The sequence below is a fragment of the Vombatus ursinus genome, unplaced genomic scaffold (genome assembly GCF_900497805.2).
Source record: "Vombatus ursinus unplaced genomic scaffold, bare-nosed wombat genome assembly UNPS02009835.1, whole genome shotgun sequence".
NCBI lineage: Eukaryota > Metazoa > Chordata > Mammalia > Diprotodontia > Vombatidae > Vombatus > Vombatus ursinus.
The window spans coordinates 5,691,066-5,714,735 of NW_020949613.1; the positions used below are offsets into that span (position 1 = coordinate 5,691,066).

At 37.8% G+C, this 23,670-nt stretch overlaps 1 protein-coding gene across 9 annotated transcripts in view; it reads right to left on the bottom strand.

Annotated features, from left to right (window-relative positions):
* DST (dystonin) overlaps window positions 1-23,670 on the bottom strand; it is a 445,378-nt gene that overhangs the window by 267,889 nt on the left and 153,819 nt on the right. For all 9 annotated transcript variants that reach the window (XM_027852998.1, XM_027852999.1, XM_027852997.1 and 6 more), the window contains one exon: window positions 17,018-17,110. In XM_027852998.1, coding sequence (XP_027708799.1) covers window positions 17,018-17,110 — 93 coding nt within the window. The remainder of the gene's footprint in view (window positions 1-17,017; window positions 17,111-23,670) is intronic.

Here is a 23,670-nt window from a genome sequence, read left to right on the forward strand (position 1 = left end):
ACAAGTGATCCCATTCCATTCCATCTTATCCAACAGATTGCCCCATCAACCCAACTTTCTCACTAATCTTCAATTTCTGACTAATGGCTACTTTGTCCTTGCCTACAAACATATCCATGTCTCCTCCGTCCTTAAAAAAACAAACAAACTTCACTTTATCTGAATAAAGTCCACCCTTTCACAGTTAAACTCCTTGATAAGGCCATCTACAATTCATGCCTACATTTGCTTTCTTCTCTTCTCACTCTATAGTCTAGCTTCCATTATTTAACTGAAATTTCTCCCTCCAAAATTACCAGTGACCTCTTAATTGCCAAATCTAATGGTCATTTCTCAATTCTAACCTTCTGGACTCAAACACCTGCTAGTATTGACCCCTTATGCATTCTTGATACTCTTTTCCTTCTAGTCTTTCAATACACTACTTTCTTTCAGTTTTCCTCCTGTCCACAGCTCAAAATCTCCTTTATGGAATTTTCATACGGTTCACTCCCACTAACCATAGATATTCCTCCCGAGGTTCTGTCCTGGGTGCTCTTCTCTTCTCCCTCTACATTAGCTTAGCTCCAATAGTGATCACAGCAGTCTCCATACATTCAATTATCATCTTTACGAAGTTCATTCTCAGATCTGTCCAGTCCTAACCTCTCTTCTGACCTTTAGTCCCTCATCTCCAACTGCCTTTTGAACATCTCAAACTTGATACTCCATAGACATCACAAAATCAACAAATCCTGGTTAGTTCTCATATTTCTGCTAAGGTTGGGCAAGCAACATCAGACAATTTGAAGCCACAGTTCCAAAAACAGCTGAAAGTCATTATAAACACCTAAGTACAAGAAGCAAGTCTTCTTTCTTAACTCCTGGAACCACAGGTCTTCTCATTCCAATCTTTTCAGTGCATGAGGCTGGTGACTTTGACCCTACTGACCATTCTCCCAATCCTCCAGATTCCCACCCTAGGTGTCATCCTGAACTCCTCACTCTCACATATTCAATCTGTTGACAAGTTGCCTACCTTCACAACCAACATCTCTAGCATCTTCTCACTTCTAACATGGCTGCCACCTTGGAACTGGCCCTCATTATCTCACACATAGACCAGGGCTTCTTAAACTTTTTCCACTTGTGACCCCTTCCTAAACTGTAGGTCATGGCCCCTACACTACTGGAATAGCCTTTTCATTGGTCTCCCTACCTCAAGTCTTTCCTCACTCCAATCCATTCTCCACTCAGCTGCCAAAGCAATCTTCTCAGTAAACTCCAGGTGCTCCCTAATACTCTCAGGAGTAAATAAAATAATCCTCTGTCTGGCATTTAAAATCCTTCTGAAGCTGGACTCGCCCTACCTTTCCAGTCTTATAGTTTATTATTCTCCACAAACTCCATGATCCAGAGACACTGCCCTTCTTTCTGTTCCTGTCATATAACACCCCATTTCTGTCTTCCATGCCTAGGATGTTCTCTCATAATCTTTACTTCCTGGCTTCCAGACTTCCTTCAAGTCCCAACTCAAACCCAACCTTCTACAAGAGATCTTTCCTGGTGTCTCTCAATGCTAGTTCCTTCTCTCTGAGATTACCTCCAATTTATCTCGTACATATCTCATCTGTACATGTTGTTTGCATGTTATCTCCCCAATTAGAATATGAGATCCTTGAGAACTGAGGCTGTTTATGCCTTCCTTTGTAAATGATAAGAAATTCTTAGTAAATGACAAGAGCTCAATTAATAATTGTTGACTTGACTTTGCAGACTGCAAATATGTGCCTCAAAATAGTTTTCAAATGTTCTAGTTTTCTTCACAATTAAAAGATTTTGAACATTTTCTCACATTTTCAAATTTCCATGCAAACATTAAAAATATTTTCAAAACATTTATTTCTGCCAAAATGGTTGAAACGTTTGTGAGAAAACTGTTCAGAAGCAAACATTTTCTCTTTTAAAACACTTGGAAACACTTGTCTGTGTTGACATAAGCAGTATGGAATTAGCTTCTGTTTAAGTGTGGTAGAAAGTGGTGAAAGTTTAAAATAATGCTAAATTCTTATGCTTAAACCAATTCAATTAATAGATCTGTATCACAGAAATAAGAGGGAGTAGGAGAAATTTTAAGAAATCACTTACTTTATCCCTTGCATCCATTATTACTTCCCAGGAGGATTGAGACTGTGATTTCATTACTATAGGGAGCTCCCAGGGAAAGAAATTTCCTCTGTCAACTCGCTATTATACCATATGACCTCTCTTACACTAATACCTATACTTTAAGCTGCCCATATATTAGAAAATCCTGCTTTTTTTTAAGAATGTAAGGAAATGGAATGATCTTCTTTGACTAAATATTACTTGGGTTAATAAGATCCAAGGGTAGAAGTGAGGTGCCTATCATAAAGGATTTGGAGGAAATAACAAGACAGAAGTGGAAGACTGCCTTCTCAACATGTCTTGCAAACTACTCCCTAAATATACCTTGTACTTTCCTACCTTCAAGATTCTTTTTATACCATTCCTCCTTCCATGTGAGTCTTTCACTGTTGTTGTCCAAACATTCAAGTCTTACTAATTTTCAGACTCCAGATCAAATAATTCTGCACTGACACCTCACTCACTATGTCAACCCATGGTGATGATCTGACCTTTCTTCTCCATGAACTCTTAGAACAGATTTATTGTCAATGACACTTATTTGGAAATTAATCCAAATGTCTCCAAGGGGTGTCTCTACTAGAGTGGTCTTATGTGGCTATTTCATTCTTACTGGCTATTCAACTTTTTGTGTATATTAATACTTTGTCTCATTGGCTTAATTTTATGCTGTCTGAAGGAAGGGGTAATTTAAGGAGAAATTTGGACAGGAATCACAAAGGCTAAAAGGATGTGGATGAGTTGTGATCTAGACTTGAGATTCAAAGATGATTTCTGATCTATGGATTTTAACTATACGGAATATTTTCAATGAAAATTTTTACAATTTCAGTCAATCATTCAACAAGTATTTTCGCTAGTCACTGGAAATTCAAAGACAAAAATGGAATGATCGTCAAGGACTTTAAATTCTTTTGGAGGACATAAGATGTGTACATGTAACTATATCCCAGTGAGTATATAGAAAATATTTTTAAATAAGTAAAAGGTAATTTAGGGGGCAGGGGAGCACAAGCAGCTCAGGAGATTCATAAAGGTTTCATCTAGGAGGTTTGAACTGAGCTTTGAAAGAAACTAAGGATTCTAAAAGGCAGAAGGGAGGAAAGCATGCCTATCAGCTCAGGGAACCAGCCAATGCAAAGGGACAAAAATGGGAGATGCAATATCATAAGTGAGTCACCAAGGCCAATTTGACTAGAATGAAGAGTGGGGGAGGGGACATAATGAATAATCAGCATGGAATGGCAGATTGTTGACAGGTTGTAAAGGTGCGAATAGAGGAGTTTGTATTAGATACTAGAAATCACAGGCATCCATTTGAGTTTCTTAAGTATGGAATGACCTAGCTTAACCTGTGCTTTAGAAATATACTTTTGGTAACTGTGTGGTGGTGTGATGGATTGGAGAGGGAAATAAAGCAGGAAAACCAATTTACTGGCCACTGCAGTAGCCCAATAAAAGAGCAAAAATAGCCTGAACTAAGAGGGTGGCAGTATGAGTCGAGAGAAGGGGCAGATGCAAGATGTATTGTAGAAACAGAATTGACAAGACTTGTCAACTGATTATACGTGTAGGGTGAGGGACAATAAGGAAACAGTGATGATTTAAGGAACTTGAGTGTCTGGATGCATGATGATATACTCAACAGACATTGGGGAAATTTGGAAGAAGGATGGGTTTAGGGGTAAAGATAATGAGTTCCAACTGGACATACTTTTGGGATGTCTATTGGATATCAAATTGAAACGCCCAAAAGGCAATTAGCAGTGTGGGACTGACATTGAGGAAGGAGACTAGGGCTAGATAAATAGACTTAGGAGTCATTTTCACAGAAATGACAGCTGAGATCATTAAAGCTGAAGGATAAAGTCTTAATGTGGAAAATAAAATGATTTCTACTTAAACCCAATTCTCTGGTATCACGCTATATGCCACATGGGGTAAAATGTAGAAATGTAATGCCAAGTTGACAATTACTTGATTATTGCCAACACTATAAAAATTTTAATATGACATTCAGAGCCTTCACAATTTAGTTCCAATCTACATTCCCATCATTATTTTATACTACCCCCTTTTGAGCATTCTAGGTTCTAAGCAAACTAGGCTACAATCTGTTCTCAATCTCATTCTTCCTTGTTCAGGCTCTATGCAATGCTGTGGGCCACTGTATGAACCATATTCCTTCCATATCAATGCTCACTGACATCTTTCTTTTTTTAAATGTCCTGTTCAGGTGTCACCCTTCTCTATGCCACCTTCCATGATCCCCTCTGATGGAAGTGAGCTGTCTGTACTCAAATTTCCTTAAAATTTTGTCTGGCTCTTTCTTCTCTGTCTGATCAGAACCTACCTTATATCAAGGTAGGTTATGTATGTTTATGTATGTTTATTCTCCAGCTAGAATACAAACTTTTTTGAGGGCACAGACTAAAATTTTTTTTTAAATCATTGCATCCCTAGCACCAAGCACAGTACTTCACACATATTAGTGTGTGTCACAGGATTAGTATAGTCACATGATCACAGCCTAGAGCTATATATCATAGATCATCTAATCCAACCCCTCCATTTCACAGGAGAAAGTAAGGCACAGGGAAGTTAAGTGACTTGGCCAAGGTAGTGATCATCAAAGGTAGGATTTTAACTCAGGTCCCCTGACTCAAAAGCTAGTGTTCTTTCCCTTATTACCAGCGGTCCTTAATCCAGCAATCATGAACTTCTTTTAAAACAACAACTTTGATAATTGTATCTCAAAATACTTGATTTCCTTTGTAACCCTATATATCTTATTTTATGCATTTAAAACTTTATCCTATGAAGGTATCAATAGGCTTCTCCAAACTGCCAAAGGGATCCATGACACAAAAAGATAAGAACCCCTGCCTTATATCTAAAATATACTTCCTGCTCACTTCCATCTCTCACAGCTCTCACTGGCCCCAAGGCTTAGCTTAAGAGCTGCCTTCTAAATAAAGCCTGTCCTGAAACATCCAGCTGCTAGCATCTGCCCCAAACTTATCTTGTATATATTGTGCACATACCTACATATGTACATTTTGTCTCTTTCAGTCTATAAGGTCCTGGAGGGCAGGAGGTCTGAACTTTTGTCTTTGCATCTCCTTAACGCTTAGCACCCTGCCTAGAACATAACAGATGCTTAATAAATGTCTGCAGATGAAGACTATTTCAGCATGTGAGAACCTAACTGGGCTCTTTCTCTGCTGGCACAGCCTTCTAAAATCCAGGCTTTAATTCCAGGATAGCCTCAGCAGAGTAGCATTCAGTACTAGCACTTTTATCTCTATAAACCTGAGAAGTATCATCTACACGTAAAGAGAATGGGCCCACTAGATTCTATGAGACAAGAAAAATGTTGAAAGGATTATTTGGTCCTCATAGGAGTTAGCCAGAAGGTAACTGGAAAGTGGGGCATATACATGAGTTCCCTCAACAATTCAATTCAACAAAAATTAAGTTACAATTAAGTTAAACTAATTAAATTAAATTAAAATTCAATTTAAAATTAATTTAAAAATTCGACTAGGGTCTAAGCTGATATGGCGACTGCCCTCATGAAGCTTACAGTATAATAGAGAACTAAAATATAGACCCAAAAAATTATAACATACTAGAAATACACACATACATAAACACATATGCATATATATGTGTGTGTGTGTGTGTGTGTGTATGTATATATATATATATATATACATATATATGTATATGTCAGCAGTAACCTGGTTGTTCCTAATGAATAGAAACCCACATCTTTGATAACAGCTACATGGAGCCTGCTTTATTTTGTGCTGCTTTCACAGCTTTGGCTCTAGCCCTTGTGGGTGCTGCAGTGGCCATGTTATAGCTAGAAGTACCTCATAGGAGTTCACTGATATGGTAGTCAGTTACACTGGGGTAACCCTGAGGGTCTTCCCCTCCCAGATCTATTTTTTTAATTTGGTAAAGAGGACATTCTCTGCCTCATTTTTTATCAAGCCTTAATCACTGAATGGGCATTGTCTCAGTCAAACTGAGACCTGTTAAAGACCTTAGCTGGAAAAGACCAAGGTCCCCCATTGTTTCCAGGGCCATCTCCAGTTGTCCTGATCTATATCTGGCCACTGGATCCAGATGGCTCCAGAGAATAAAGTGATGATAGTGACTTTGCACAACTCTCCCTCACTTAAATCCAATTCACTTACACGTCATGGCATCTCCCTGATGTCATGGTCCTTTTTGAGAACAAAGGACAAAAAATAGCAAGCTAAAGAAGGATGAAGAGAACCTGAGGAAACAATTTCCCATAGGGCAGGGGGCAGGTACCCAATGTGTTATTGGGTAACTACTCACACAGAGTTATGGTCCTCAAGCATAAAGGAGATGAACCAAGATCCTAGATACTAGCTTTCTTAATAACACTCACCTACATCTCCCTTTCTCTTTATAGTTCTTGTTTCCTATTAGGCCTGGATTGAACTATCCATTCCTCACATTTGTATCTATATTGGTGTACATATGTTTGCATTTTTCTACCTGTGTCTTTCTGGTATATGTATATTTCTCTTTCTCATTTTTTCTTAAATTTTTCATTAGCTTTTTATAAGTTATTTGGCAAAGTGGATTAATATAGATAGAACCAAATGAACCTAACTTACGTGCACTGGTCAACGGCCAAGTAACCACATGGGTAAAGTGAAGTGATCAAAGGAAACAAGGGAAAATGATCCTAAAGGATGATACACAAGTGGTATGATTAAGAGCAAGAGGCCAGGAATCTGTCCTCAACTGAACCCAAGGACAGGGATCTGGCCGCAAAGTAGACAGGAAGTCAGGGATTTATACCAGAATGGACATGAGTCCAAAGAAAACTGTCTTGGCCAAGACAAAGTATGTATTTCTGCTGAAGAAGAGAAGTGTAAGTATAGTTACTTGGAATACAGTTACTTGGTGGATATGTGACCTTGTATGGTTTAGATTAAATGTCCTCTTTATTCCCTTACTACTCTAAGATTTTGTGCTTCTATATGCCCATTATAGGTTTAAAGAACATACATAATAAATATAAACAGTTAATCACCTTTCTTCCCTCTTCCCTTTAAATAGTGACATACTTGACAGGAAACAGAAAATATAAATATAGGCACAAATTATAATTTGTTCTTTTTGGTGGTGTTTTATAGCAGAGAAAGAACCACCTACATTTTTCTGTTTTTCCTTCCCCTAGATTTGAAGTAGGGGAGAATATGATAGGAGGAGGCTTCTTCCGGGCTAAAAGCAAATGTTTCTGGCAGAGATGCTGTCACTGGCATGATATTATAATTTTATAATGCAATGAAGCCCAAGACTTGGGAAGAAAAGGGAAGGGAGGAAAAATAGTGATCAAGTACATCATGAAAAATGAGGAAGTTTTAAAAAAAGGGTCAGATAAAAATATAAATAAGCAGAAAATAGAAAGGAAACAATTATCCAAAAACAATTCAGGTGGCAGCCTTTTTTATTATTACTATTATTATTTTCCCAGGAATTCTCCAGATAAGTTATGGAACTGAATAGATGAATCACCTAAAGTCATTCAATGTTCTTAAAGACAGATTAAAAAAAAAAAAAAAAAAAGACTGGACACAGGAATGAGGAAACAAATTCAGGGTAACTGATGTAGCAGCATCAAAAACTACAGGTAGAGGATTTCCATTGATGAAAGAAAATAAATTTTATTTTCACCTCATTTCCACATCAAAATTGCTCAGAAGCCCAGACTAAGATTGTGTTTTGAGGGCAAAACAGAATTTCAGACATGAGCAGGTAGGATCAAGTTGGTTTCCCTTTCCACTGATCTCTATGTCACACAAATAGATTATATATAAGCTTTCTCACTTCACCTCAATAAAATGTAAATAGATGGAATGACATAATGCTGGCAAGGTGTGGTGGGACTTTAGAACCAGCTTTTCTTTCCTGACTTCATGTGCTAATGTAAACAATGACTGTGCACACCAAGGCCACCAATTAAGCCACAATTTGTCTCTGGGCAAATTACCTCTGCCCTAAGGCAATGAAAAGGGAATTCTCTCTAAGAATTCTCTTTCAATTTGATAAACACTTGTCATTTATACTCATGAAATAAAGTCTGTTTTTCAAAGATGGAAAAAGCTAGCAGGCAAAGTTGCCAATTCTTTCCTACCAACAGAAGGCAGAAGGCATACACAGATTATTTGGGGCTGCTACAGTTTTTAGGAAGACAAATTAACTACCAGCATCTCCATTTTTCAAAAATTAAAACCAAGATTGAGTAATTTTGTCAACAATTAGACACAGGTGAAATGCTGGGATCTCTGAACTATGTGGCATTACTAATTTTTATTTTAGGTTGAGCCATAAAATATTTTTTCTATCTAGTCAATAACACCATGTCTTGAGGATAAGGTACATATTATTCCTGCAATCTTGCTTGTAACAAAAATTCTACCCAAGATGCTTTCAGTGAGAATACCAAAAATGAACTTACATTTTACTACCTTTATTGAACTACAAAAAACCAGTTAGTTGATCCACCTGTGTAATAGTCCACAGAACACTAAGCAGTGATTTATTTAGTATAGGAAACTTCCTAGTGAGGAAATTCCCTCTACCAATGTAATTCTATAGTCTTAGAGAGCTGATGAAAGAGAGATCTAAGAAGTTAAGTGACTTGTCCAGGGTCACACAATCACATAGTGTCTAAAGCAGGAACTGGGCCAAAGTCTTCCTGGCTCTAGGAGCAAACTGTCACTCTACCATTCCAAGCTAAAGAATTGAGCAGGCTAGTGACTTGTCTGAGTACTGTTTCTAACTGACTTTCCAAGAGATGATAAATAATAATGATACTAACAATTAGCATTATGTAGGGTTTTAACATTTACAAAGCACTTCATCATCTCATTTGAGAAAAAAATTTTTAACACCTGCAACAGAAATATGTTTATATAAATAGCTCTGAGTAATTTGAACTAGAGGAATGAAAAGAAATCTATAGATCTCATTTAAAGAAAAAACACACACACTTTTCTAAACCCCCTTTAAAAGAAGGGGCAGCATTGCCTCGTGAAGAATGTACTGGACTTGGAGTTAAAAGACCCGGGTTAAAATCCCACCTCCGACTGACACTTACAAGCTAGAATGACCAAGATCAAGTATAAGCCCCAGTTTCCTTTTCAGTAAACCTCATCTGTAAAATGGGGATAATAATATCTATACTTGTAACACCATCTCAGTAGGTTGTTGTGATGATCAAATAAAATAGTCCATAGAAAGCTTTGTGCAAACTTTAAAGCACTGTATAAATGACAGTTGGTCCCATACCTATGATTTCATTTATGTAAGAAGTGCCCAAGTAAGGAAAACTCTCACTACCAATTCAAATCTACAACTGTTTTGCAATTTATAGTCTTAAACAGTTGCCTCTAGAAAAGTAACCATCTAAAGCAAATGTCAACTGCTGATATTGCTGCTGTCATCATCAGTGGCGACTGCCGAGTTTTTATTGCCTAAAGCTGGTGGGCTGTTTGTCCATTTTTAAGAAAAATCCCCATAACTGAAAAATGCAACTGCAGAATCTAGACCAAACATGGACACCAGTACTTACACATTCCATTATCAAACCCCAAGTCCTACTTACCTCATTTCCATCTGTTGAAAGGGTAGCAAGTTCTGTGCCCTTGGAAGCAAAGGACAAATTAGCAGAGAAAGAATAACTTCTCTTTTTCCCAAAATGAGAGCTGCCTTTTCCCTGGGGAAGAAATCTTTCCAAGCTTTGTGATTCTTTGGCATTGCTAAAATGACCTGATAGGTTTTGACTTTCTTCAGATGGTCTTTCTAGATTGTAATGAAGAGAGTTCAGGCTGGCTGCTTTTTGAAAATAAAAAACATCAGTTTTCCCCTGGAATGCTAATTCTCTTGTGTTGACATCATCTGAGTGTTTCTTCCTTTTTGCACAATATGGAGTACTGTCTTTTTCTAAACTGCTTTCTTTCAGTTTACTTACTTCTTCCGTTTCACCAGATTTAGCTGGAGAAGTTTTCACCTTAAAAAACTCCCTATTTGCAGTACTCAGCAAAGGTTTCTGCTTAATGCTGTCAACTGAAACTTCTGGAGTCAGTCTCAGAATGTCACCATCCAGTGTAACCTTCGGTACAGAGGGTTTCTCCAATACCAATCCACTGGGGAAAATCTCTTCCTTTTCTGAAATGTGAATATCCTTCTGCTTTCTTCTTTCATTTTCATGAACTGGCCCTGAATCAGTTTCTCCTATAACTTGCTTCTTCGATTTCCTTCTGAAATATCTTCTTCCAGGGGAATATTTTTCAGGATTCAAGGGAGCCCTGGCAGGATTTAAATAATGTTCTTCTTTCTCTGCTCTTACACATCCACAGATATTCCCCATTTGACTTGCAGGCAATCAGAGTTCCACAGATTCACTCATTTCCAAATCCTTTTACACAGTGATGTCCTTTCCAGAGAGTTTGAAACTCCTCTTTGAATTCTAATTCCTCACAGACTTCATGTCCATCCTCTTCAGCATGAGGCCATTTTGCTTATGAGCAATACACTCACAAGAAATGTCATGGCATACTGCCCAGGCAGGCCCCTGTGTCTGATTAGACACTGTGGCTTATTTCTGGCCACCAATCCTCTTATCCAAACATCACTGCTGTCAAAATGTAATGCTAAGGAGCTTTCCCAGTAAATGCAGAATCTGACAGCGTCCGGAGAGTCTTACATCTTAACTTTCGGTTTTCTCTGCTATTTAACATAATGTGCACACAGTGTCAAAGTTTGCAACAACCTTTGAAACTATTAGCCAGCACTACAAACTTGAGAGCAAATAACAAAGCAGATACCAGCTAGGAATGATTTAGCAATGTGCCTTTCAAATGCAGGTTTCATTTCTTCATCTGTAAAATGCAGCTATTAAAACTACATATTCACTATAACCTTCTATGATACCCTTCTACTTTTTTCATGAACAAACAAAATAATCCTCAAAAAATAACTCTTTTATAATAAAAGCACATATTATATAGTCCTTTAGAATTGAAAGCATCTTCACAGCAACCTTGTTAAGTTCTACATTTTACAAATGAGGAAAATTAAGGTTCAGAGAGGTTTAGTGACTTTAGTCACATAGCTGAGTGCCATCACTTTCAGATTCAAATCCGGGTCTCTTCAAACTAAGTCTTATGCTCCTTCCATAATAGCAACTTACTTTATTTCCTGATATCTAAAAACTGTGTAGGTACAATACAAATAAAATTTAGGTATGCACACTGTTTTTATATTGCTAAAAGAATCCAAAAATATAGGCAGAACAGGCATACTTTCTGTAAGGTACTTCCATTCCAGTAAAGGAATCAAAAGTTTTCGAATTTCCTTAAAAAAATTCAGGGAAATAAAATGCTGGGCCTCCTATAATGATAAAGAAAAAAAAAACCTGAAGGCAGATAGGGAGGGAGGATCTTGTGGAATGGCAAAGGCAATTAGTAATATTAATTCTGGTGCAGTGGGGGAAGTCCTGAATGTGGTCAAAGGACCTGGGTCCAAATCAAGTCACATAGATTCTCTGAGATTCAATTTCCTCATATGTAAAAGTAGAGAATTGAACTAAATGGCCTCAAAGGTACTTTGCAGCTCTAAATCTACAATCATATAATGCGGTATGGATTTAAAGATATACTATAGAGGTAAAAATACTGATAGATTATGCCCTTCCTGAGTTGAAGCACTTAAGAATAAACTGCGTGCTTGTCATAGATTTATATGTGATCCAAACAAATAAAACAATGATGTCTATAACTAACATACAAAAGATTTTTTACCTTTATTAAATCAATGTTTTCTTTTTAGTATCAATAGTATTAGATAAGTGGTCAAGTCCCATTAAGGGAATATTACAGTTGTTATAATTAGCCATAAATCTCAGTATATTCAATCCAAAAAATAAAAATATAATCTTAACCACAATAGTCAGAAACATACCATTTCACTTAAAGATGAGATGTTTCACCAAAATATTCTAGTGTTCCATTATAAATATGTCTTGACAAACAATGTGGTCTACTGGAAAGAGGACTGGGTTCAAATCTCAAATCTGATATTTACCAGTTCTGTAAAAATGGGCCAGGCACTTAGCATCACTGAGCATCAGTTTCCTCAATTGTAAAATAAGGACCACATCTGTAGTACTTAAATCACATAAGGGAGAGAACAAATGAATACAAGTGCCTACAATGTGCCAAGCACTGCACTAAGAATGTTATTTTTAGATCCTTACTACAATCTTGTGAGGTAGGTACCATTATTATCCCTATTTTACAGTTGAGGAAACTGAGGTGGAAGTTAAGTGACTTGCCCAGAGTCACATGCTCTTCTTGAATTCAGGCTCAGTGCTCCTTCCACTGTACCCCCAAGAGGATGTTATTAGGCTTAAAGATATGTAAAGCATTTTGAAAACCTTAAAGCACTCTATAAGTGTTTATTATTATGAATGAATTCCTTTTAATATTGGTTAATATGAAGGTATGGGGGAAGATTCATAACACCTTGTAATTTCAGACACTCAAATATGTTAGATACTTCCTATATAACACCTTCATCAAGTACATGTCATTGGGCTCTCTTTCTTACAGACAATTCAAATTCACATCAAGGTTTTTTTTGGTTCTTCCATGATTAACCTTCCATAGATAAACCTAACCAGATGGCCTTCCTTTACACTAAATTCCTAATGCATATGGTTCATTCATTGAAGTTAAAGGAATTCCAACCAAAACAAATGTAAAATTTTCTGTGTCACTTCAATGATCTATGATTTTAACAACGTCAGTACTCCCTCCACTAATTTGAAGGGTAACTCATCCACATCTTCTCATCCTCTGCAACTCTTGTCCATATGTATCCATGTGTGGATTTATGCAGATACTATATATTATATGTGTACATATACATATATATATAAACACATATTGCATCATATAGATATAGATACATGTGTGTGAAACATATGCATGAATAGTTTCCTCACCACATCGGGATTTCTTACTGAAGAGTAAAGAAGCAATGAACTTTTTTTTTTAATTATTTCAATGCATTACATCAATCATCTTTACCCTCAATTCCTTCTTAGACTTCTAGAAACCACTGATGAATAAGATTACTTTCTAGACTGAATTAGGACTATAACCATACAGAAGTACACATTAACTCCTGGAAAAGACTTATTAAAATAAATAGTGTTATGTTACACTAGTAACATGATTGGGAAGACCAGGATTCAAATTCTGCCTTTATGACATTAGGCCAGTGTTACCACCTCTCTGGACTTCAGTTTCATCATTTGTAAAATGGTAGGACTGGTCTAAGTGACCCTTCCAGCTCTAAATCTATAATCCTATTAGAAAATGGCTTAAAGGAAACCAATGCACTATTTGTCTTTAGAGCCATGAATTCAGAATTTCTCTCAATTGTGAAATCTGGCAAGGGTATGATCTTTTCTCTCAAAACCTTGAACACAAATTTTTCTTACCCCAGAGCTGGCATTTTTTCCCACTATCACTGATGAAACACCATGCACTCCATCTATTTCTCATAGATGCATATAATTTTCGCTATAGTATAGGCCAGTGAAAAAGAGCACTCAGTTTTAGAAAGGTCAAGCCCTGGCTTCAAACTCTGACTCTGAACTTACAGTCTGGGGCAAGCCACTTAAGTTCTCTGGCCCTGTTTCCTTCTCTGTAAAGGAAGAGACTGGTCATTTAGTGACCTTAGTCGTTTCAGTCTTGTCCGACTCTTCATGAAAGCATCTGGGTTTTTCTTGGCAAAGATACTGAAGTGGTTTGCCATTTCCTTCTCCAGCTCATTTTACAGATGAGGAAACAGGGTTAAGTGACTTACCCAAGGTCACACAGCTAGTAAGTATCTAAGGCAGGATTTGAACTTGGGAAGATAGTCTTCCTGACTCCAGTGCTGGCACTCTATTCCACCGCACCACCTAAATGTCAGGAAGATCTGAGTCCAAATCCAGCCTGGGATACTAACTGAGTGACCATGGACAAGTCACATAACTTCTGTCTGCCTCAATTTTCTCATCTGTAAGATGGAGGTGGGAACAGTACCTGCCTCCCCGTGTTGCTGTGAGAATAAAATGAGATAATATTTGTTAAGTTCTTTGTAAATCTCAAAGCACTAGCTTTAATTATATGACTTCTGAAGTACCTTCTAGTTCTAAATCTATGATACATGATAGTATCATCGGATGATTCCCATGTTAATCAACATCTTAGAGAAATTATTTAAATTGGATATGTCTTCAACAGAATCATCCTCTCAGTCTCGCCAATTATTGAGTCAACCAAGCTTTGGCTTTCCCTTCCCTCTACCTTGAAAACATATCTCTGTTTTTCTGAGGCCTTGGGAGGTGGGGTGCCTTACAGCAGTACAGCCAAAGCTAGAACCTCAATTTCCTGACTTCTCATCTACTGCTCTCTGTAAGACAGAAAACAGAAAAGATTTTAAATTCTGCATCTGACAAGAGAAGGCAAGGAAATATAATGGCTTTAGAAACTAGAGTTTCAAGGATGACTTTTATCCCCAAGCCCTTCTTCTTTCTCAAGTTTTGCTACAGTACTCAGATAGACCAATCATTTTCTCCATGTGGATACTCCCTCCACTTATATTCCCATATATTCTCTATAAAGGATCTACCTAACAAATTGGAGACCTTCTTCTTCTTCTTTTAATAGAAAGGAAACAAGCATTTATTAAGTGCTCACTGTGTGCCAGGTATTGTGCTAAACCACTTACAAATATGATCTCATTTGATCCTCACAATAACTTTGGGAGGTAAGTGCTCTCATTATTCCTATTTTATAGCTGAGGAAACTGTGGCAGACAAAGGTTATATAACTTGTCCAAGGTCATACAGCTAGTAAGTATCTGAGACTGGATTTTGAACTAAGATCTCCCTGAATCCAGGCCCAGTGTTCTATCCACTATGCCTCCTGGCTGCCTCTAATATTAGGATGCCAATATATTCCTCATACTGTCCATCTGTTTAATACTTCCAAGACTATGGTGTTCTCTAACCCAAAGAAACATAGCACCATATTGACAAAGAAAATGACTTTGGAAGCATTGGGCAGTTTGGCATCACAGAAAACATTATACAATTTCACAATCAGCTTGACTGCCTCCTAGTCAATTCAGGGCAAGGGATATTACCCATCTGTAGCATCTATCTAAAAGAGACATATTGATGGATTAACTCAATGGTCTGCTTCTCCATCTGTGTGTTACATTCTGGGCAATATCCATTTTGAATTCAGTTTTGACTTACCAGTGTGGATGGTTACACCAATCTCTTTCAGACAGCTATGGATTTTTCTGGGAGGCTTTATGTCCTCAGATGCAACACAATTAGTATAAAATCATTTAGAGAAAGGAGTAGAGAATTTCACCAATAAAAGGAGATGCTTCTTTTGTTTGAATTCATGCCACTTTCCATGACACTGGCAAACACCTTGGAGGAACACAGCTCCCTTTCACAACTTGACTGCTAGCCACTCTCAGCAGATCACTCAATAAGCATTTGTTAAGTACCAGCTGTGTGCTAGGCACTACTCAATTCTAGGGATACAAAACTAAAGTAAAATGGTCCATGCCCTCTAGAAGTTATCTCAGGAACTGGACTACAAGTTATAATTTTTGACGTATGAGTAAGAGATGCCTTGTGGAAGACTGCAAGGTTCTATTCAAATGACTTAAGCTCTCTCAGTTTCGGTATCTTCAAAGGTAAACTGGAGATAACGACAGCTACAACATTGACCTCACAGGGTTATCAAATGAAATAATATGTATGAGACATTCTGCAAATCCTAAAGCCCCCTACAGAAATCAAACTATTTTTTGTTATTGTTTGAAGAAGAGGCTGTAAATTTCCCAAAGAAGTCAAGTTTTCTTCAAGTCTATAACCAGTAACTCTATTATTTCTTCAATGGTAAAAAATGTAACATCCATCATATAAGTAACTCATGTTATGATTTTCTTTGAGTCAGTGACACAATGCTTCGGCAAATTAAACCAGACTTCACAATTACATGATCAAGTGTGCAATAAACAAAAGATGACTAAAATCAGCACATATGTTAAAATATAATTAGACAATTATAAATTATAAAATAACCCTAAATTAGCATACTATTGTAGGTGACATCCTTTGTAGTCACTCCCAGAAAGCACAGTTCTACACAAACATGAGTTAAACTGTTCCTAGTTCAGGACAGGTTACAACATTATAATTATTGTGCCATCTAGTGTTAGCCAAATTAGAAACTGGTTTGTACAGTAATATTAAGCTACACTAAGGAACACTTACCAAAAATCAATATGGAAACTAGCTATGAGTAAGGATTCACAAAACCTTTGTGCAGCCTAAGACAACTGAAAAAGTCTAATTAACAGATGAAGTTTGTTCTGCATAATAAAACAGGATCCTTTTATTTAGACTCTGAAACAAAGACAATAAGCTTAGTTCGTAAAACAAAACAGAAGCTTTATTTGTGCTCTTATTTACAAATGGAAAAGAAATGTCAAACTAATAAGTGATGATTGATACTAGTGGCCAAAATGACTGGTTTCCTTTCCTTGAAGGAATAAAGTACCAAAACATAAGAGATATATTTCTAATGAATATAATCCCTGTATTTCATTTTTTTCCCAAAGGACACTAATGCATCTAAATCACTCCGGTGAGAAAAATGAAAAAAAAAAATGTTAGTGACAGGCCAGAGAACAGGCAATAGAAATTATGGGATTCAAGAAAAATAAAAAAGCTTACCTGAAAGTGCAAAATTATTGTCCATATTAACCCCAAGGTCAATTTGGGATTCCCATCTGTTATGTCATCATTCCTAATATTCACTAGTTTCACCTAAGTGATGAAAGAAGAGATAAAACAATGTTAGATAAAATGCTCACCCTAACCCTGCTCTTTTATCAACATAAAATCAGTTTCAAAGTTTCCATAGAAAACATGGATGCTGTAAATAAACACCTAATCCAAAACTGGTACCCTACTTAGTTATCTTGAACTCAAGTTACCAATTAACAATCAGAGCAATTCACTGATTTGAGTTCTTCCTCTTCCCCATCTTTCTTCTGTGTAAATTCAGAAAATTACAGAGTCCAACACTGTCATTTTATAAATGAAGAAACTGATGCCTAGAAAGAAGTGCACATGTTATATGCTAATACTATAGCTGGATTTTTTTTCTTTAGTATTAATATTAAGAACATTTATTCAAGTGAAGAATAACCAAGTATAACTATTTCATTTTAAAAAATTAACCTTTTCACATTTAATAACAATTTAAGTAAAAGCATTTAAATTATTTTAAATAAAGACAATAAGAAACAGATGCTACCGTTTTATTACTATTATATCATTTTATTCCCATTTTTTTCTTTCCCATTTCTTCTCACCCTCTCTAAATTAACTGCCCCAAGTAGAACCATAGGTACCTTTGATCTACCATCGACTCGAGAAGGAAGTTTTCTCCACTTTGAATTCTGCCATATCTGCTTTTCCCTTCTGGAAATCCCAATATTATTTTCCCTTTGGCTCAAGACATCACAATATACAGTATCATTCATAAAAGGATAGGGGGCTTCTGTTGTTGTTCAGTCATTTCAGTAGTGCCCAACTCTCTTTGACCCCATTTGGAGTTTTCTTGGTAAAGATACTGGAGTGGTTTACTCTTTCCTTCTCCAGCTCATTTTACAGATGAGGAACTGAGGCAAATAGGGTTAAGTGACTTGCCCAGGGTCCCATAGCTATTAAGTGTCTGAAGCTGGATCTGACCTCAGGAAAATGAGTCTTCCTGACCCCAAGCCCAGTGCTCTATCCACTGCACCACTCAGTTGTCCATAGAAGCACCTAGAAGGTGACTCTTTGTAGTAATTATTTGTTATTGCTGTTTTGGTTCAGGCCTGTGATTTCATTGGTGTGAGGAGAATTCCCCCTTAGAAAACTCTCTGCCAAGGCTTACAGGAAATTTTTCTGCAATTTAGAATTGTAGAGATTTGCCTAGGGCATTGAAAAGTTAAGACACTAGCAGAAGGGGCAGCTAAGTGGCGCAGTGGATAGAGCACCGGCCCTGGATTCAAGAGGACCTGAGTTCCAATTCGGCCTCAGACACATAACACTTACTAGCTGTGTGACCCTGGGTAAGTCACGTAACCCCATTGCCTAAAAAAAAAAAAGAGAGAGAGAGACTAGCAGAAATCACTTCTGCCCTGAAGACACCTTTTTTTCTTCCCCTGTCCTCCCAGGGGCTTTTCTTGAAAAGCAAAACACCCTGGCCTCCTCAACAAGCTGCCACACCTCTGTGCTCCTACCTGCTGGGAAGCAGGACTCCTTGGGTCTCATAGGACATGACATCTTCATCTGTCAAAAGGTTAAGGCCTCCTCCAAGGAGGCCCTCCAACAGTCTAATCTCATGCCTACCTCAACAAAATTGTTTCAAACCACTGATAATCAGTCTACGCTTACTACTAACCCTTGTTAGCATATTCCTTCCTATCCCCTCATACTCACTTCCTCCCAGTAATCCTGAACCAGATGAAGGATATACAAACCACATTCCCCAACCTCAAGCCTATTCACCTGAACCCTGCCCCACAAGGTCCTTTTCAAGATCTACGCACCACTTTCACTGAGCCCATGGAATATCTGTTTCATAATCAATAGACTTCTTTTCATCTTAAACCTTTCTCCATCTTCCATCTTCTAGATCTCACTAAGACATGCCTCCTTCCTAATGACACTGTATCTTCTGACACTGTTAATATTACTGGCTATACCTTCTCACATTTTCTCATGGTATAACAGTTGAAGTACTCTCTGCTCCCCATCTCCACTCCCTTGAACACCTTCACTAAAGCAACTTCTCCTATATGAAATTCAGGATATCTAAAATTATCACTCAGTTCAGATCCCAGTGGCCATTATCTATAGATAGATCCCCATTCCTCAATGAGTTCAATGCCTGGTTCACAGACTCTCTCTCCTCCCCACCTTTTGTCCTCATATTAATGACTTCAAAGCACATATTAGTATGCCCTAAAATACATAAATGCCCTAGTTCCTCAAGCTATTCAATTCCTATCCACTCTTCTACTCCTCCTCAGCTCTACACAAAAATGGTCACAACCTTGTCCTTATCACACTTGTAAATGTTCAACTTCCATCTTCAAGAATTCCCGAGTTCCTTTATCTGATCATCATCATCATCTTCGCTAAAATTTATACAGCACTTATATGCCTGGAACTGTGCTAAGCACTTTACAATTATTATCTTATTTGATCCTCACAACAACCCTTGAAGGCAGATGCTATTATCCCCATTTAACAGATGAGGAAACTGAGGCAAATAGAGGTTAAGTGTCTTGCCCAAGATCACACAGCTAGTAAGTGTCTGAGGCAGGATTTGAACTCAGGTTTTCATGACTCCAGGCCTGGCACTCTGTCTTCTGCGCCACCTAGCTGTCATTTCATATTTCCCTATGCCTTATGACCCCTAATCCTGTTTTATCTTCCTCATGCCCTCCATTTCCTCTTCCTCTCAGTTCTTTCCCAGATCATCACTCCTGCTCTGGCTACATTTTCCTCTCTTCTCTATTTTAACTCTTTGGTGATCCAACTCAACTCTACACTATTGTCTACCCTCAATTTCCTTGCCCCTTTCTCCTTTGCCTACTTTATGCCTATTATGCCTTGCCAAGCCCCAAACCTGGATTATTCCTACCATCAGCCTTCTTTGCTCCTATTTACTTTACACTGAACAGAGCTAGATGAAATCAATGACACCATTCAAACTGGGCCCACTACAAATTTATGTCATCTTATCTCAACTGAGCATTCACAGCTATCCCACACACCACAACCTTCTCATTTATCTTCATGTCACCTTCCCCACCACCACCACATCAGTCAAACACCTCACCCTAGACTTAACCCCAAAAAGCTGAGACCATTCACTGAGAGGGCCTCTTCTCTTTTCCTCCTCATCTCACCTCCCTCTGACATCTAGACATCTCCCTTCACTATCTTCGCTTTCATTCTAGTCACAGCAGAAGTGGCCCTTCTCTTCACCAATGCAAATCCCTCTACATATACCCTTGATCCCATCCCCTCCTAAGTTCTCCAGCACATTGCTCCCACTATCATCCCCACTCACTCACATTCCTATATCTCTCCTTACTTTGTGGCTAAATTCCTGAGAAATTAGTTTACAATCAGTGCCTTCACTTCTTCACCTCTCACTCTCTTCTAAACTCTCTCCAATTGGCTTCCAAGATCATCATTAAATGAAAACTGACCTCTTCAAGGTTATCAATGGTCTCTTTATTGCCAAATACAATGACCTCTTCTCAATCTTGATCCTCTTTGACATTTCTATAGCTTTGACACTGTTGGTCACCTCCTTGGGGATATTCTTTTCTCTCTAGGTTTTCAAGATACTGATCTGTTCTGATTCTCTAACCACTACTCAGTATCCTCAACCATGGCTGTCCCTTGGGCTCTACCTTGAGCCTCCTTTTCTTTTCACTCTATATTATCCAACTTGGTGATCTCATTAGCTCCTATGAGCCCATATGCTCTATGCAGATGTTTCCCAGATCTTGATATACCGCACTTATCTTTCTCCTGAGCTTCAGTCACACATCTCCAACTGCTTACTGGACATCTTAAAAAGAGATGTCCCATAGTCAGTCAATAAACATTCATTTAGCACCTACTATGTGCCAGACATTGTGCTGAATGCTAGGAATACAAAGTAAAGCAAAAACAAAAACAAAAAAAAAAAACATTCCCTATGCTCAAGAAGTTCCCACTTTAATAAGGGAGACAACACGCAAACAACTATGTGCAAACAAGCTCTCCATAGGATAAATGGGCAATGATCAAGAGAGGGAAGTCATTAGCATTACACAGGATCAGGAAAGATTTCCTGTAGAAGGTAAGATTTTAGCTGGAACCTGAAGGAACCCAGGGAAGCTAGGAGGGAGAGATGAGGAGGGAGAGAGTTCCAGGCATGGAAGACAGTCAATGAGAATATTCAGAAATGGAGTGATATATCCAAGAAACAAAAAGGAGGTCAGTGTCACTGGATCACTAAGTATACGGGGGTTGGAGAAGGGGTGTAAGACATAAGAAGACTGGAAAGGGGTGGGACAGGTTATAAAAGGCTTTAAATGATAAACAGAAGATTTTATATTTGATCCTGGAGATAAGAAGGAATCGCTGGAGTTTATTGAAGTGGGGTGGAGGGAATTAATATGGTCAGACTTGCATTTTTAGGAAAACCAATTTGACAGCTGAGTAGGATGGATTGGGTGGGGAGAGATTTGTATCAGAGAGACTAACCAGCAAGCTATTGAAATAATCCAGGCATGAAGTGATGAAGGCCTGCACCTGGGTGGTTTCAGTGTCAAAGCAGAGAAGAAGGCACATATGGAAAGAAAGTGAATATAACAGAACCTGATCAAGGTAGGGTAGAGTTGGGAGGTGAGGAAAGGCAAAAAAAGAGTGAAAAAACATTTTCAAAACAGAATTCAATAGTCTTTCCTCCCCACCAAAAAAAAAAAAATCTTCACTTTTTTACAACTTTCCTATTAGTGTTGAAGGTATCACTATCCTCTTAATCACCCAGGTTCACAACCTCAGTGTCCTCCTCTCCCTCACCCCACATATCCAGTCCTTTGCCAAATATTGTCATTTCTAGCTTCATGATATCTCTTGTATTTATCCCCTTCTCTCCACTCACATGAATCCAATCCTACTTCAGACCCTCAGGACACCTCACTTGGACTACTGCAACAGCCTTCTGAGTCTCCCTGCCTCAGATCTTTCCCACTCCAATCCATCTTCCACTCAGCTGCCAAGCTGATTTTTCTAAAGGACTAACCATGTCAAATTCAATGAGCTCTAGCGCCTCCAGGATCATCTGGCATTGAAAGTTTGGAATTTAAAGTTCTTCACAGTCTGGCATCTTCTAACTTTCCAATCTTCAAATACCTTACTTTACTTTACAAACTCTATGATATAGCTACACGAGCCTAGTTGTAGTTCTTTGAAGACAACACTCCATTTCCCACCTTTGCAGTGGCTATCTCCCATGACGTTCTACTACTTCACATCTATCATGCATATTCCCTGGCTTCCTTCAAGACTCAGCTCAAATCCACCTTCTGCAACACACCTTCTTGTTCAGTTATTTCAGTTGTGTCCGACTCTCCATGACCCCATCTGGGGTTTCTGTGGCAGAGATACTGGAGTAGTTTGCCATTTCCTTCTCCAGCTCATTTTATAGATGAGGAAACCGAGGCAAACTGGGTGAAGTGACTTGTCGAGAGTCACAGAGCTAGCAAGTATCTGAGGCCATATTTGAACTCAGGAAAATGAGTCTTCTTGACTCCAGGACCAGCACTCTATCCACTGTACCACCTAGCTGCCCCTTTCCTAATACTCCCTCTCCAACTGCCAATGCCTTCCTCTTTCAGATCACCTTCACCTAAGCTATATATATTTCATGTATCTAGTTATTTACATGTTATTTCCCTCATTAGAATGTGAGCTCCTTAATGGAAAAAACTCTTTTTTGGCTTTCTTTGTATCTCCAGTGCTTAGCACAGTACCTGACAGAAAATAAGAGCTTAAATGCTTGTTTATTGACTTTGTCAAAGGCAGGAGTTGAGGTCTTGAACCTAAGTCTTCCTGATTCTGAGACTGGCTCTTTATCTGCTGCTTTGCAAATAACTTTTTATTACTGGTTAAACTTGTTTAAGAAAAGGTCCAGAGAAAGAACTGATAAACAGAAGTATGTGCAGAATGATTTTACATATATATATATGTATACATATTTATGTCTAATAGTATCCACATCTAGGGGTGGGGGGAAAAAAGAAATTTACATGATAACTTTATTATATATTTAAAGGGAATGGCAAAGTTGTACATAATAGATTTGCAGTTTCATGTATAGTTACCTTTTTTGTTATACTATGTTATGGAAATACTTGTTTTATTCCATAAATTAAAAATAAAATAAATTTTAAAATCAAAAAGGAAAAGAAAAGAAAAGAAAAAATCTTCATCATTTAATGGACAGACAAACTCTCATCTGTATCTATTGACATCCCTTCCTTCTTTTAAGGTCTTCCTACCAATAGAGATGTAAAAACCAATAATTTCTCTAAATCTTTGTCTTGGGGCATGTTAGTTGACTGCTCTACTGCTCCAATCCCTATGCTGTGACTTCTAAGACCAAAACATCCTCTTCTCTGGCCATCACTACTCTAAAATGTATTGTTCCCATTTTTAGTATGCAAGCTCTTTGAGAACAAGGATTGCTGTATTTTTCATTTGTATTTTTTATCCTCAGCATATAGAAATGCTTGATAACTGCTTTTTTGTATTCATTTATTCTT